This window comes from Lytechinus pictus, chromosome 2, assembly GCF_037042905.1.
Source record: "Lytechinus pictus isolate F3 Inbred chromosome 2, Lp3.0, whole genome shotgun sequence".
In the NCBI taxonomy this organism is placed as follows: domain Eukaryota; kingdom Metazoa; phylum Echinodermata; class Echinoidea; order Temnopleuroida; family Toxopneustidae; genus Lytechinus; species Lytechinus pictus.
The window spans coordinates 40,531,180-40,548,839 of record NC_087246.1 but is presented as its reverse complement, the minus strand read 5'-3'; the positions used below and the strand labels follow the sequence as shown (position 1 = coordinate 40,548,839).

Below are 17,660 nucleotides of genomic sequence, written 5' to 3'. Positions count from 1 at the left end.
GGGGAATCAACATCAAAATCTTAACCTAAGGTTAAGTTTTTGAAATGTCATCATAACTTAGAAAATATATGGACCTAGTTCATGAAACTTATACATAAGGTTAATCAAGTATCACTGAACATCCTGCATGAGTTTCACGTCACATGACCAAGGTCAAAGGTCATTTAGGGTCAATGAACTTTGGCCGAATTGGGGGTATCTGTTGAATTACCATCATAACTTTGAAAGTTTATGGATCTGATTCATGAAACTTGGACATAATAGTAATCAAGTATTACTAAACATCCTGTGCAAGTTTCAGGTCACATGATCAAGGTCAAAGGTCATTTAGGGTCAATGAACTTTGGCCAAATTGGGGTATTTGTTGAATTACAGCCATAAATTTGAAAGTGTGTTGGTCTAGTTCATAAAACTTGGACATAAGAGTAATCAAGTATCACTGAACATCCTGTGCGAGTTTCAGGTCACATGATCAAGGTCAAAGGTCATGTAAGGTCAAAGAACTTTGGCCACGTTGGGGGTATTTGTTGAATTGCCATCATATCTCTATAAGTGTATTGGTCTAGTTCATAAAACGTGGAAATAAGAGTAACCAAGTATCACTGAACATCTTGTGCGAGTTATAGTAGTTTTCAAAATCAGCACTGCTGCTAAATTGAATCGCGTGATGCAGGTGAGACGGCCAGAGGCATTCCACTTGTTTTCTTATCATGGCGTCCCTAGCAATATTGCAGTGGAACGCACAGGGTCTACACTGCCATGGCAGTGAACTTATAAGATACCTAAGTAACCCTCACAACTTATTCTATCACATTATTTGCATACAAGAAACTTGGTTTGGGGAAGATCATATTTTTAACATTCCCAATCATACGTGTATACCCAGGAACCGTATAAATCAAAGTAGAGGAGGGTGTGCATTTTACATCCACAACACGGTCGACTATTTAACCCCTCATTTTGATGAAGAATATGAAATCCAACATACAAAAGTGTATTTTGGTGAGTCCCATATTGGCATAGTCAACTTTTATAATCCTTGTAAAAAATAAGATGAAAATATTTTAAATAAATTACTAACTGTAGCCTGTGGTACTAATAGGTTTCTCATACTGTCATTTTGCCTCCGACGAAGATTCTGCTAGGATCGAAAGCTTAGGCCCCCTTTTTGACTTTCAGATTTTGATTCCCATAACAGCCTTTGGGGCAGTGTAAAAAATGTTCATAACGGACTTATCTTAGAAGATTTCATTAATAAACACCATTTAGTTATATTAAACGATCTTTCAGGAACAAGACTTGATCCTCTCCCTGGAAAATGTCCAATTTGGATCTTAGTTTTACTTCCCCAGCTTTATCGAACCGATGCTCCTGGGAGGTCCTCAACAATTCCTTTGGCAGTGATCATTTCCCTATATCGAAAGAGCTTTTTATGGATATCTCTAAAGACACCACACCTAAAAAAGAAAATTCTTTATAGTCATATGAAATTTTGGTCTTTCAAAAATACAAAATGGGCTGATTTCGCAAAGAAATGTGAAGAATTGATGGATGAATTCATTAATTTTGAAAGTTCTCAAGAATTTTATACTTTTTTCATAAAAAGTCGTACAGATACTATCCTTAAGACGGTTCCTTCTTACACAAAAAGACAGCATTACCCTATACCTTGGTGGACTCCCGAATGTACCAAAAGCATCAAAGCGAGGAATAGAGCTAAAAATGAATTAACAAGACATATATCTGTAGAAAATCTTGCCTCTTTCCAGGAAAAAAAGGTAGAAGCACAAAAAATTATACGTAAAACGAAAAAGGATCATGTAATAAATGAATCTTTCACAATTTTGGAACTAGAAAAGGTTCTCAAAACCTGCAAAAAATTCAGCCCCAGGTAAAGACAACATCCCTTATATCGTTTATCAAAATCTTCCTCTTAAACCTAAAAAGTAATGTTGAAAATAATGAACAAAAATTTGGGACTCGGGAGATATACCTCATGAAATGAAACATTCTACTCTCGTTCCGATCTTAAGGAAAAGAAAGATCCTAAACTTGTCTTTGCCTTCGGGGACGAAATGGTTGAGTTTTTTGCAGAATGAATCCCAATATTCCTTTTTCGTTTTACGTATAATTTTTTGTGCTTCTGCCTTTTTTTCCTGGAAAGAGGCAAGATTTTCTACAGATATATGTCTTGTTAATTTATTTTTAGCTCTATTCCTCGCTTTGATGCTTTTGGTACATTCGGGAGTCCACCAAGGTATAGGGTTATGCTGTCTTTTTGTGTTAGAAGGAACTGTCTTAAGGATAGCATCTGTAAGACTCTTTATGAAAAAAGTATAAAATTCTTGAGAACTTTCAAAATTAATGAATTCATCCATCAATTCTTCACATTTCTTTGCGAAATCAGCCCATTTTGTATTTTTGAAAGACCAAAATTTCATATGACTAATTTTTTTTCTTTTTTTAGGTGTGGTGTCTTTAGAGATATCCATAAAAAGCTCTTTCGATATAGGGAAATGATCACTGCCAAAGGAATTGTTGAGGACCTCCCAGGAGCATCGGTTCGATAAAGCTGGGGAAGTAAAACTAAGATCCAAATTGGACATTTTCCAGGGAGAGGATCAAGTCTTGTTCCTGAAAGATCGTTTAATCAGGGACCTGGGAACGATTTTTTTCAGTGGGGGTGCTGAAATCTCTCCTCAGAGGTGGGGGGGGGACAGACACAATTGAGTTTTCCATAATTACACACACACACATATACCACACACACACCCACACACACACACACACACACATATATATATATATATATATATATATATATATACATGTATATGACAGTCACTTCTTAGCTTTCTTATAAAAGAACATAAATATATAATTAGATAATTCGAGCGCGAAGCGTGAGCTATTTTTTGTAGAAATTTCATGTATCTTGTCCTGAAAATTGAATATTTTGAGCAATGTTTGTGGTCCAAGATGCGTATGTAACAATTTATGTAATAATAGTTGTGAGCGCGAAGCAAATTAAATAATAATGCGGAGCGCGAGCTGAAAAATTTGACATTCCGACCTAAATACTGGACATTCTAAGCACGTTTTTTTAATTATGAACAGGATAGGTATATATACAATTGATGCGAGTGCGAAGCGCAAGCGGAAACAAAATTGAGATTTCAGACCAAAAAAAACCCGAGAGATTCTAAGTACTTTTCTAATCATGAACAGGATAGTTATATAACAATACAATTGATGCGAGCGGAAACAAAGTTGACATTTCAGACCTGAAAACGGGACATTCTATTCATGTTTTGTAAATCAAGAAAATTATGGGTAATTGGATATATTCTTAAATTAATAATGTGAGCGCGAAGCGCGTGCATAAAATTTTTGATATTCTGATCTGAAACTCCACACTGAATGTAAAATGGTTTGAACAGATAAAGAAAACTCAGACGAACATAAGAATAAAGATTTGATCAAAATCAGACAAGGAATATTACAGTTATTGCATTTTAAAGATTAGCATTATTCCCTACTTGTTCTTTTGTATTTTATTATATAAAATTAGGTTTATTCAATATTTTATTTTCAAGAACCAAAACAGTTGAATTGACAACTGATTTAGTCCATTAGATATTATTTGTTGCAACTTATTTCATTATAAAAAAAAAAGTGAGACATGTCATTCATTCTGGTATGAAAAAAATGAAACAATTTTGATTCCACAAGGAACAGCTAGGATAGTGGGGATGTGACAGCATCAGCCCACCTATTAAATATTGATGACGACCTGCAAATCACCATTTTCCTTAAATATTACTAAACTTAAGAATTAAATAACTTAACTAATCGTTATCAGATTTTGATAAAATGTATTTATTTTGATAAAATGTATTTGATATAAATATTTTCAGCCCGGAGTATCCCCCCCAAAAAAAATCAAGCTGCGTATCTGAATAAACATGCGTGCGCGTGTTTAGAGTTAAACCTAGTATCTGGGCATTCTAAATACATTTTTTTATTATAAAAATCAATAATGCGAGCGCGAAGCCCGAGCAGAAAATATTTGACATTCCGATCTGAAAGAGGGTGAATTTAAACACTATTTCAAGTAATGTGTCGGAAAATTATGAAGTGGGGGGGGGGGGGTTCTACAAAACGTCGTTCATTTTCATTACATTTCTGTCATTTATCATACCTACCACTAGATTTCCAGGAGGTGCGCTGCCTATGGAAAATAACACACGCAGCATGTCCCTACGGGCTGGGAAGCGGGGGGTGCTTCACCCCCAGCAACCCCGCTTCCCAGCCCGTAGGGACATGGGGCAGAGCGAAAAAGACTGTGAAATCTGATTTCTTTTGTCTGACTTATAAAGTATACAATACACGGGCAGTCGGGCGCCCGCTCACTTGATTCGACATAAAACCTAGAAGTTTCAAGTCCAACCATACCACATGTAGTCCAGTCAATCTAGCCAGAATAGGGGGGTAACCCACCACTAATTGCAACACGAGATATTCCACTGCAATGCTTTCCAGGAAGGTCCCCTAAACAACATACTAAAAGTCCCAAGAAATCCAAGCAGTGGAAATTTATGAAATTTGCATATTATACAAATTAGCCATGAAAAATTAGAAAAAGAAGGGAAATAATCCAAAGATTACAAATTAAATGTCCAAAATAATTTCATTTGAATGGAAATTCATGATAAATAACTGAATTCATTGTTTTTAATCAAAAGTGCAAAAATTTCTACCTCATTTGCATATCATGCAAATAAGCATCCTTATATGGAAAAAATGTCAAGATATTGTGATTTTTCTCATATAGACTGCTTGAAAACATTTCATTAATGTTGACATTAATATGTTACTATATCACTCAGCATGAGAATTCATCCCAATGCCTGAAAATTAATTTGCATATTATGCAAATTAGCCATTTAAAAAATAGAAAATGAGGAAATTAATCCAAAGATTACAAATTAAATGTCCACAGCAAGTAATATTGAACAAAAGTTCATGATGAATAAATAAGTTCAATGTTTTTATTTTAAAAAAGCTAGCAAATCTGCCTCATTTGCATATTATGCAAATAAGTATCCTTACATGGAAAATGTCAAGAAATTATGATTTTTATCACATTGACTGCAGTGAAAACGTTTCAGTTTTTCAAATTAATATACTGCTATCACTAAGCATTCACATCTATCCTAATATGATTTATATTCAAGGAAAAATACTGGAAATATGTTCTTCGCCTCCCAAGCCGCGTTATTAGTCTGACAAGATGATGGGATTGGCAAGAACAAAGCACAGTATTTGAATTGGTGTGTAGTTTGTTAGAGTTGACAACCCTTTCTTATATGGATGTGAACGATTTAGACTTTCTTGAAATTTCACCGTATAAACATAATAAAGGGAGGCCAGGAAAAGCAAACTTATGGCAGGTAAGATCTGATGAGTAGTCTCATTAAGAAGTGTAGCAGAGATTCCGTCTGGCCTAGTAGCTTCATGCAGGTTGTTTTCTTTAACAATTTCTTCAGTAGTCTGGCTACACCTGCTTGACTAAATAATATGTTATCTGGCCATATCTGGGTCAGGACTGGGTCCCAGGACTTGTAGATCAGCGTCATCATCATCATCATCAGTGGTGAATACTAAGACTAAAAATATTTGCCTTCCTTTAATAATGCTATTCCAATGTAGTCATAGCTATTGATATTAAGGGCGCCCAACATGTCAATTGTTACAGCCTGGATCATTGTCAATCCAGTCAACAAATTATGTATTATAGGCTTGTCTACAAAGTACAAACCCTCTTATGGTCCTTTTTAATGCATTGTAGCAATTCTGAGCTTTACCTTATTGATGCTTTTGGAGCTCTAAAATGTGCAAGCCTTCCTAGCCTTTCTCTAAAACTCTTGACATATTCCGACACAACGTATGTCCATTGTCTCAATGAGGAAACTTGTGTCGGAAGAAGACATGGTTTCTTATTAAAGTCCTCTTGATTGGCATTCAGTCTCCTATGCTCGACTCGTCGAATTTCAGTACAGAGAGTTGTATGATTGTCCAAAGTACATCTGCATGACACTATTAAAGTCAGCATTCCTCCAGAAGAACATCCTTAGTTGTACCATAATTACTCAAAGGTTTATTCCTCTGGATAACCATGAGTAACACATTGTGGCAAATAATTCCTGGAAGTGGTACACACTGTCTAATCAATGTTCGATGGTATTTGATGGTGATGTTAAGGGTGTTCCATTATGATGTGTGCTCATGTTGGAAAGACAATAATCTGGCTTATAGTCCTCCATCTGGTCTGTTCATTGTCTCACTGAGGAATTTTACCATAAATATCAGGAAATTAATATCATTATTTGCATACGACTTACTTAGAAACTATAGCTTTAATATTTGGAGATGGTTACCATACGAGATTTATCAAAGAGGAAAGAAAAGAAAATGGATGCTTCATCATGAAGCAGCAACTGGATACAGCAAGAACGTCTAATTACGATTCCTGTATCTGAGAAAGATGCCTATAATGCACTTTAAGCCTTCATCATGAATTTATAAATGGCTTTCATGTCGCTCTTAAAGGCAAATGCCCATCGTAACTCTTATTAAAGCATGGATCTTGTGATCCAAGCAAGTACTCACATTCACCACCAAGACAAGTGATGATGATGATGATAATGATGATGATGGGTTCTTGTAAAGCGCCGGTATCCGCCTCAGCTGCTGGGTGCTCATGGCGCTTGCTCAAAAATAGGAAATATCTCACAAATTTCAATGTCTTCAAACAATGCTTATTTAGGATCATCATTCAGTTCAAGTACTGTCCTAGTAATGCTACAATTGAGTTATTCTTGGGATAATGTTGGAATGGGGAACAGAAAGGTCTTCAGGTAAGACTCAAAAGTTGATTGGGTCTCTGCTCTCCTGATAAATTGAGGAAGGCTATTCCACAGCTTTGGTCCAGAGATGTAGAAGGCTCTGTCACCCCAGGTTGTGTGTCTGAGAGATTCCCTCAGCAATGCTTGATCTGCTGATCTGAGACTGTGTGTTGGTCTATGCTGAGATAAGAGCTCTGATATGTAGGGTGGAGATCTATCGTTAAGCGCTTTAAATACAAGGACCCCAAGTTTATAAGCTAAGTGGTGTGCTACAAGGACCAAATATTCGAAGCTAATGGGCTTTTATTTGTATGGGTGTGACATCTTGTCCTGATCAATTGGCAATCCAGGAGCTTGCTAGCGTGGACTATACTCGCAAGAAACGCAAAGTCTCTACAACGTCAAGAAGAGTGCAAGACTTGGATGGAAATAATGAAGCATTCAAGCAATGGGATCCATGTAGAATGGACTCATCATTGTACAATATGAGTGGGGTAACTGCTCGTGACAAAAGTCAATATCAACCAAGCAAGAAGTGTAGGGAAGGTCATCATTGTTAATACACATAATCTACATGGAATTTTAGAGGAAAGTATCACGTATGTGTTTCCTTGAATATTTATATCATGTCGGATGCTTATTTGCATAATATGTAAATTACACTTCAGATATTAAGCTGATTATTAGTGTATTTGCTATTCTTAGTGATCACATCATATTGATCTAGACTGAAATGTTTTCATAACTGGTTTTGGGAGAAAAATAAAAATTTCTGGATTTTTTTCCATATAAAGATGCTCATATATATGCAGATGAGGTAGATTTATTTACGATTTTTTATTAAAAAAATAAATAAATTTGTAAAACTTATCATGGGCTTCAGTTCAATTCGTATTGTTTTCTGCACTTGATTTCCAATATTTTGATTATTTTCCTTATTTGTAATTTATTATGGCTAATTTGCATAAAATGCAAATTTTGTGATTTTCCTATATGCTAGTATATTTAAGGACTTTTAATATGGTGTTTAGGAAACACTCCTGTAAGGTATTGCCATATTCCAATTTCAATAGTGTTATGTTCTTGTGTTGTGGTTCTTAAAGGGATACATAATAATGAGATAATAGCACAGCGATGTAGAGTAGTGTCTGCCATTTAATGTTACGCCATCTTGCTCCTCTCTCGCGCATGCGTACAAGGCTGCACATGAAGCTTGCGTGGTTAGTCTTCATTTCATACATCACGTTCCTCCCCTTTTAATTGGGAGCATATCCTGCTTCATTTTAACTTGCTAATGTAATACATTCACTACCCAGTATAACTAGATAAAACAAAGTAACACTGTATAACTTGTAACCAGATAACAGTAATACTAAACTCGGCATGCTAGGCTAAACTTCGCCATAATTTACTTTGCTTACTCAACAATTAACCATAATCAATTAAACATACATGGCTATTTCAAACTAACCTCTTTGAATATACTTCATCCTAAATCTCACTTTATAAAGAAATAGCTACAGGTGGCATTTCACTTCATTGGGTTATCTGTTAATTGTTCACTAGCATAAACTGTTACTCTTATCACATGAATCAGGATATAATAATAATGTAATCCTTAAGACTGTATCATACTAAACCTTATCAATAAGTTTGCATAAATGTGTTTGCATCAATGAATAATATCTCGTGAATGACTCCAAATACAATTTTCACGACTCATATAACGGCTAAAATCTAAATGTCAGACTAGTTTACTATATACAATGCGAGTTATGTGCTTTTCATATTTCTCCAATAAGCAAACTTTCAAGATTACAACACTTGTGATTGTCATTATTTTCCTCCATATCAAATTTAAAGGTAACACTTTTCTCTCTACCTATAGAACTTCATTCTTCTCTCCACCCTCTATTTTTTTTTTTTAATCATTCAACTATCAAATTGAATTACCAATTTACAACATACCTCTTTCCTTTTCTTTACAAATTAGTATCAATACCAACTAGAAGCCTTCTAACGTGGCTATAAGTGTTTCACCTAACTGTATATCCAACAACTATTTACAATCATGTTAACAGCTTTTCCCTTTTTTTTTATAGCTGCTATCGTGTATAGCTTTAATGATATACAATGAAATCTCTTAACTTTGAGGGTGTCTTTGACTTCCGGGTGGACATTCGTCTTTCTGACATGACCTTAGAATTTGGCATGTTTGGCATGACAGCTCCATCAGAATCACTTAGTGACTCTGTTTGGACCTGCTGTGACATGGCTGTAGTATCAGCGATACTCAGTGTTCAGTGTTTGAAATTAAGGATTCGCTAGTACTAGGTGCCATATTGGGATTTTCTGTTGTCTGGCTTGGATACTGCGTCTGTTGAATCAGAATCTCTGGTTGTAGATTGGTGTTCTGATCAGGAATTTCTTCCTTGTCATGATCATTTCCATGCGATAGAGTGTAAAGTCTAATGTGATCCACATGGCGGCGTACCTCTCTACCATCCTGTAACTCCATCACGTACATGACTTCATTGAGTGTTTCGGTTACTATTCCTCTGAGCCAAGTTGGTCCGGCTGCAAAGTTCTTCACCAGAACAGTATCATTCAACTTGAACTGTCTCATCTTTGAGCGCTTGTCTGCCCGCCTGTTTCATTGCAGATTGCTGCTTCTGAACCGACTTGTGCAGGTTTGGACGGACATGATCCATTCTACTTCTGATCCTCCTTTTGAACATTAGTTCACTTGGTGTTTTCATGTAGTTCCTTGTGGAGTTATCCGATAGGTCATTAGGAATACTTGGCTGCGCATCTCCAATGATGTTCCACTGGTTTTCTTAACTCCACTTTTCAAGGTTTGCACAGCCCTTTCCGCAAGGCCATTGCTGGAAGGGTGTTTTGGGGCTGTTTGCACATGTTCTACATTGTTGTTGAACAGGAAGTTCGAAAAGTCTTCAGAGACAAACTGGGTGCCGTTGTCACTTACGACTGTTTCTGGAATACCATACGTTGCAAACAGGCGTCGCATGGCAGTGACTGTAGCAGCTGCAGTGGCGTGTGCTACTCTAATAGCTTCAATCCACTTGGTGTATGCGTCAACAACAATCAGCACGTTCTGGTTATCGATGTAGGCGTAATCGATGTGGATCCTACTCCAGGGTCGTTCTGGGAACTCCCATGGGTGGATAGGGGCAGGTGGTGGGCTTCGCTGGTGCTCCTGACAAGTTGTACAGGTCTTTACCTTCTCTTCCAAACTTTTGTCAATGCCTGGCCACCATACAAAGGATCGTGCAAGTGCTTTCATCTTGACTATGCCTGGATGAGTCCCATGAAGTTCATCAAGGATTCTTTGTCTCATCTGCTTGTTGTCTGGAATGACCACTCTATGCCCCCATAATATGATGTCATCCTCAATCGAGAGTTCCTCCTTCTTCTGCGCAAAGGAACCGGTGTGTTGGCTCAGTTGGTAGAGCGTCCGTCTCACAACCGGGAGGTCGGGGGTTCAAACCCCGGCCGCGTCAGACCAAAAGACGTTAAAAGATGGGAGTTGCTGCTACCCTGTTTAGCGTTCAACGATTAAAGGGATAGAGCCTCGTCGATCTGGCGCTGCACAGCGGCTGCCGGGCCCACGATCAATTGGGCAAAGCAAATTTTCGGAGCATTTCATTTCATGTCTATTTCGAACAATAAATTATGGATTTATCATTTATTTATTTATCATTTATCAAAGGCTTTGAGCTCTGGTGGAACGTTCTTGGGGTTTGGCCATCCATTCATCACATAGGCTGTTACTCTTGCGAGAACAGGATCCCTTTTGGTGATTCTTCTGACTTCATCGGCTTCAACTGGCCTTGTGTCAATATCCAGCATGTTGATTTGAACTGGAGGCTGCTCATCCAGCTCTGCAAGACTCTGATGCGACCACACTGTTTGATCATCTGCCAAGGGTAGGCGTGAAAGGGCGTCTGCATTCTGGTGCTGTTTACCTTCCTTGTATATGATGTCATAGTCGTAGGCTGAGAGGATCATGTGCCACCTGGCTAACCGTGCAGAGGCCATGGGGCTTGCAGGTTTGGTGTCACCGAATATGCCTAACAGCGGCTTGTGGTCTGTGACGATTGTAAATCGTCTTCCGTACAGGTACTTGTGAAATTTCTTTACACCGAAAATGACAGAGAGTCCTTCTTTTTCATATTGGGCGTAATTTGCTTCACTTCTGGTGAGCGTGCGTGATGCGAAAGAAATGGGCTGCTCTAGACCATCTGTCCCTACATGGCTGAGGACTACACCTAGACCATAGGGGCTTGCATCACATTGCAACAACAAAGGCTTACTGGGGTCGTAGTGTGTCAACACTGTGTCACTCTGAACCAGTTCCTTCGACTTCTGGAAGGCTCTTTCTTGGTCTCCTCCCCACTTCAGGTTTGGATCTGCTTTGTTCCGGTCTCCCCGCTTCTTTGGCACTGAAGCATACTCTGCCTTCCACAGTGTTATTAGTGGGCGATCTCTTTTGTCAAATTTGGTATAAACTTCCGATAGTAGCCCAGAAGTCCTAGGTATGCCTGTAGTTGACTCTGGTTCTGTGGTCTTGGAGTCTTCTTTATGGCTTCTATCTTGTCCGGGAGGCGAAATTATTTTTCCCACCGAGTTCTGGACCAACATATGAATATTCATGACTTGCGTCTTCGGATTGAGAGTACGCATGCGCGTTGCTCAGAATGAATTAGCATCGTCAAATTACCGGTACCCTTACATAGTTACATATATATATATATACATCCAATTCTTAAACACTTATCAAACTAGCTGCCATTAATGGCAAGACATGTGCTAGGGTAGGGCTAGCTTAGGCTAGCGCATTAACTTTACCTCAAATCTGGACCTGTCTAATGCCTAATACTATTAGGAATAGCCGACTAATGCCATGGTTAACTTCGAACTTGTTAATTCCGAACTTTACGTTTGATTAGGTTTGGACCAATATTAGCTTATTTACCATGGTTTAATATGTCTAGTCCGTATACAGAACCAGTCCTAGATCTAAAATAAATATCTTAGTTCTAGTCTAGTCTCTAGATCTAGACTCTGATCTACGCGCTATCAGCATGGAACCACTAGTGTACCAAAGGGGGGGGGGGCAGACTGCCCCCCTGACGAGTCACAACTGATCCAGGGGACGTGCCCCCCCTTGAGAAGCCAAATTAATAATTTGTAATGTCAAAATGTAACGAAAAAAGACGTATGTCCCCTCTTTTGAACGTGAAGATCTTTTTTTTTTCTTGTCAAATTTTTTTCAGCTACGAAATCCTTAATTTTGGGTGAAGACGGGGATCAAGATCACTGACGTTAATTTGTGCCTGACGTTAGAATATGTTCCATGCATGCACTGGTGTACCTAGGATTTTCCAAAAGGGGGGCAAATTTTTTAGAGGATATTTCGTCCGCGAAAAAATGTGGCAAGCCCCCCCCCAAAAAAAAAAAGGGTCTTCACCCCAAATTATGGATTTCTTAGCTGAAAAAAAAATTGACAAGCAAAAAAAAAAGAAAAAAAGATCTTCACGTTAAAAAAAGGGGACATACGTCTATTTCATTGCATTTTTACATTACAAATTATTAATTTGGCTTCTCAAAGGGGGCACGTCCCCTGAATCAGTTGTGACTCGTCAGAGGGACAGTCTCCCCCCCCCCCCCTTGGTACACTAGTGGTTCCATGCTGATACAGCGTAGATCAGAGTCTAGATATAGAGACTAGACTAGAACTAAGATAAAATTTTTTTAGATCTACATGTAGGACTGGTTTTGTATATGGACTAGACATATTAAACCATGGCAAATAAGCTAATATTTGTCTAAACCTAATTAAACGTGAAGTTCGGAATTAACCAGTTCGAAGTTGACCATGGCATTAGTCGGCTATTCAGTGTTGTAGTCAAGGCTCAAACCTCCAAGGCCAAGGCTTTAATACCCAAGGCCAAGGCTTCAATACCAAAGGCCAAGGCCAAGGCATGGAAACCCAAGGCCAAGGCCTGAAAACCTCAAGGCCAAGGCATTTCAAACTTACGATATACAGAACAATGAACTAACAATACTTAGGCGGCAGACATCACACATGGTAAAATGTATGTGAGCGAGGGGACGGAGCGAGAAAAAAAATTAACCTTTGTACATTTAAAACAAAAATAATTTCATGATAGAGACATATTAAAATAATGATATAGTTACCTGTGTACACATAATCCATAATTTTTCTATAAGCGATTTACATTGCAATAATTATTATTACCACGGTCATCTGATCCTGGCATTCTCAACGTATGTTTTTCTCCACTCCCTGGGACAGGGGCAGCAGAAAATTATTAAGGGGGGGGGGGTCAACGCCAAAAAGGCACCCATTTATCAAAATGAGTTTTTTTTTGTGCAAACAGATACATGTATTTTCAAAATGAGATTATGAATATTAATACACATGATTATTAATACTTATTGATAATATTAATAATTATTGATTATTAAATTATTTTTTGTTAATTATTATTTCTTGAAACCATATTGACACAAAAACAAATACGTCGTTTATTTCCTTGAAACTGTAGAGAAATGAGATTCAATGTTGAACGATATATGATTAAAAAGAAGTAAACATTTTTTCCCCTTTGTTTTGTCAATCTGACCCAAAACAAATATAAAATTTAGAAGAGAGATAGAGAGAAGAAGAAGTCCCACCACCAAGAATAAACTTAGACAAGGGGGGGGGAAGGAAAAGGAAAAGATGGAGTAAATGTGATATTATTTTTTAAACAATCTATTGCAAAATTAGCTTTTCTTATAGAAAGAGGGGACAAATTTTGTTCACTCGCTCGCTTCAATCGCTTTCTTCTTTTTTTGACAGAAATTTTGCTCTATATATGCCATGCTTGGCCCCTCAAAGTTTCTGGCTCATCATGCCATTGACATAACCCATTTGGATATGACAAAATTGGAGACTGTGTTCAAGTTTACCAAATCTTTTCAGAATATCATTAAGACTTAAAACATTCTTGTTGGCCATAGAAAATAATACAAGGAAAATCCTAATGGAATAGAAATCAACCTTGTTATCGTTCTTTAGAGTAGTATGTTTAAAGTATGAAAATTGTTGTCAAAATTGCAGTCAGATGTAAAAATTATTCTTGTCATCAAAGCACTATTATCTTGATCATGACCATTATTATTTACTGTCATTATCATCATATGATTACAACACATTACCAATACATAATGCTATTTTTCACAACTGATGTATTCTTTGTTTGAATTTCATGATAATGGTGACAATTACAATTGATGACACTGCTAGTACACTTACTACTGCTGCTGCTACTGTTACTGGTGATTGGTAGTATTTACCATTAGTGTTATTAAATATATATATAAAAAAAAACAATTGAAACATAATTACTTATTTAAAACAAATGAAAGTACAAAATACAAAATGCCTTGAAAAAGCCTTGAAAATGCCTTAAAATTTCAAGGCTCAAAATCCTCAAGGCCAAGGCCCTCTCAAGGCCAAGGCTTTGAAAAAGTAGCTAGGCATTAAGGCACCTTAAGGCCAAGGCCGAGCATCAAGGCACTACAACACTGATTAGTACTAGGCATTAATTAGACAGGTCCAGATTTGAGGTAAAGTTAATGCGCTAGCCTAAGCTAGCCCTACCCTAGCACATGTCTTGCCATTAATGGCAGCTAGTTTATTAAGTGTTTAAGAATTGGATATATATATATATATAGATCTAAGCCTATAAGACCTATGTAACTATGTAAGGGTACCGGTAATTTGACGATGCTAATTCATTCTGAGCAACGTGAATGCTTACGATCGGCACTGGTCGAGGCGAAGTCCACGCGCATGCGTACTCTCAATCCGAAGACGCAAGTCATGAATATTCATATGTTGGTCCAGAACTCGGTGGGAAAAATAATTTCGCGTCCGGGAGTGGGCTAACTCCATGTTGATCCAGCTTGTGGCCAAGGAACTCCACCGAGTCCATCATGAACTCACACTTTTCCCTTTTCAGTCGAAGTCCATTACTCTCTAGGCAATGCAGTACATCTTGCAAGTTGGCAATGTGTTCTTCATCTGTCTTCCCGCTAACTATAATATCATCTAGGTACGGGCGACACATTGGTATGTCAGCTAAGAGTGACTCCATTGCTCTTTGGAAGATCGCAGGGGCTGTGGCTATACCAAAGGGTAACCTAGTGTACTGTCCTCTGTGTGTATTTACTGTGGTGTACTTCCTTGCTTGTTCATCAAGTTCTATCTGGTGGTATGCATGTGAAAGGTCCAGCTTGCTGAACTGTTGACCTCCACCTAAGTCCTGGAGCATATCCTGGAGCGACGGAATTGGGTACCGTTCCACCCTTAGAACTTTATTTGCTGTCAACTTATAGTTGCCACATATGCGTACTTTACCATTTGGTTTCTTCACCACTACGATAGGACATGCGTAATCAGCAAACTTCACCGGCTCAATCACGCCTTGGTCCTGTAGCTCATCGATGGCTTCGTCAATTTTCTGGCGCATTGCATATGGGACTGGTGCAGCTTTGTAGAACCTGGCTTTATCTCCATCATCTTGAGGATGCACCTTTGCCTGAAAGCCTTCAAGTTTACCAACTTTTGAACAGTCAAACACTTGCTTGTGCTTCACTAACATGTCTTGTAAGGTAGCTTGTATCTTATGCACGGTTTCTGGATTGTTGGAAACATGTGTTTGAAGGTTGAGGCGATTCTGTAGGAATCTGTAGATTCCTTCTGGTGCGGCTTGCATCCAGTCTCGGCCCAGTAACGCAACACCTTTCTCAACTACAAGAAGTGTCAACTTCTTTGGTGGTTGGCTGGCATCAAACTTGACTTCTACCATTGCCTCACCAATGATTGGTACTGATGACTCTGTGTATGTTTTCAAGGAAACATTTGTTTGCTTCACATCAGCTCGATGTCCCAGTTTATGGAAATCCTGCTGCGACATCATCGTCCAGGGGCTTCCTGTGTCTATTTCTAAGTTGACTTGGATCCCATTTAGGCTTAGGCTAGTCTGGAACGGTTCACTGTACTTTGCCATCTTATTTACCATTCCACCCCTAAGGTGTCTGAGTTCTCCACCAGGCATGTTTTCTGTCAGTTCTGCACCTTCCTCACCATTCAAGTGGTTTGCAGATTTCTTTCTAGATCTGTATTGCTTGATCTTCTCACACTGGCTGCGGGTGTGACCCACTTGAGAACACTGATAGCATTTCTCATCCTTAAATCTACATGCTGACTGGACATGATCACCTGAACCACATCTCCAACATCTTGAGGCAGGTCTTTCCTGTTTCTTTTGGCTTGGCTTTTGCTGCACGTCCTGCTTCTGTCTTTGATGTGTATTTTTACGCGATGAGGACACAAATGGTTTACGCTGGCTTCTGCCCTGCATCTTCTGAACTGTAGGTGACTCGGTCCCTTTACTCAATACCTTGAGCTTTTCAACATCTCTGTCTGCTACCTCCATAGCTGTGGCGGTCTGAAGTGCATGTTGTAAGGTTAGGGATGACTCACTTAACAGCTTGCGTTGAATTGCAATATCCCGACAACCCACTACTAAGCGGTCCCTAATCATGTTATCTAATTCTTTGAAATTACAGCCTTCGCTTAATTGGCGCAAATTTGCCACAAATTGCGGTATGGACTCATCTTGCTTTTGCACACTAGTGTAAAACCTATAGCGCTGAACAATTTCGGTAGGCTTTGGTACGAAGTGTGACGTAAGCGTGTTTTTGCATACTGTGTATGTTTGATCTATTGGTTTGCTCGGCTGCAAGAGAGCTCTGAGAATGTGATAGCTCTTGCTACCAAGATTGGTCTGAAATATCGCCCTTCTTTTCCCATCTTCCTGTACCTCGTTAGCATCAAACCATGCTTCTAGGAGTTCAAGCCATTCGTCAAAATTGTACCCATCACTCAGTTTGGGCACACTACCTATATGTTGGCTTGCCATAATTTTGTTTCATATGTTGTACAAAATCCAGCTGTTAACTTGATTAGCTGTAACACTAAGTATATCAAGACTTATTGATCATAAAATATAATTTTGATCTTGCAATTGCGCATTTATTTTCTTAGTACCTAATGCCTACAAAGCATTATTAATGTATACCTGAAACAAAGCTAGAACGACATATATAGTCCAACGATTGACAATACTATATCACTACACACAACTGGTATATGTGGGACTACTCCCGTGTCGTGGGGCTGCAGTTATTCAATTGCATAGCAAATATAGGCACTGGGTCCTGGTCCTAATTGCTAAGTCTTAGACTATAATCGATCAACACTTTGGGCCTAAGTTAGTCCTACAACTGATTAGACCTAGTCCCGTTTTCTTAGACCTGGACCTTGTTTGGTCCTATAACTCAGAGACCCGGTCCTACTTTAGACCTGCTCATAAGATTATACCTGGTCCTGCTTTTTAGACCTGGAACTTATTTTTGGTCCTAAATTTCATAGGCCTGGTCCTACTTGCATAGTCTTAGACCAGTTGATTGGACCAACTTGCTATATATGACTACGGCATAAACTCAGCTTAAGTTTATTGTTATTTAGGCCTAGGCCTACTGTATAAACATCAGACCTCAATTCAGTCTTGGGCTTGGCCCTGTTGGTTCTAGACCTAGATCTATAATTGCTATTTTAATGACCTAAATCTAAATACTACCTAATTGGACCAG

General features: G+C 38.4%; 2 protein-coding genes across 2 annotated transcripts; both read right to left on the bottom strand.

Moving 5' to 3' along the window:
* Positions 1-9,663: 9,663 nt before the first annotated feature.
* Positions 9,664-10,212, bottom strand: LOC129279660 (uncharacterized protein K02A2.6-like). Its single transcript, XM_054915767.2, has one exon. The coding sequence runs from the start codon at positions 10,210-10,212 to the stop codon at positions 9,664-9,666; it is 549 nt and encodes a 182-aa protein (XP_054771742.2).
* Positions 10,213-14,821: 4,609 nt separating this feature from the next.
* LOC129279670 (uncharacterized protein K02A2.6-like) lies at positions 14,822-16,927 on the bottom strand. Its single transcript, XM_054915778.2, has one exon. The coding sequence runs from the start codon at positions 16,925-16,927 to the stop codon at positions 14,822-14,824; it is 2,106 nt and encodes a 701-aa protein (XP_054771753.2).
* Positions 16,928-17,660: the final 733 nt, after the last annotated feature.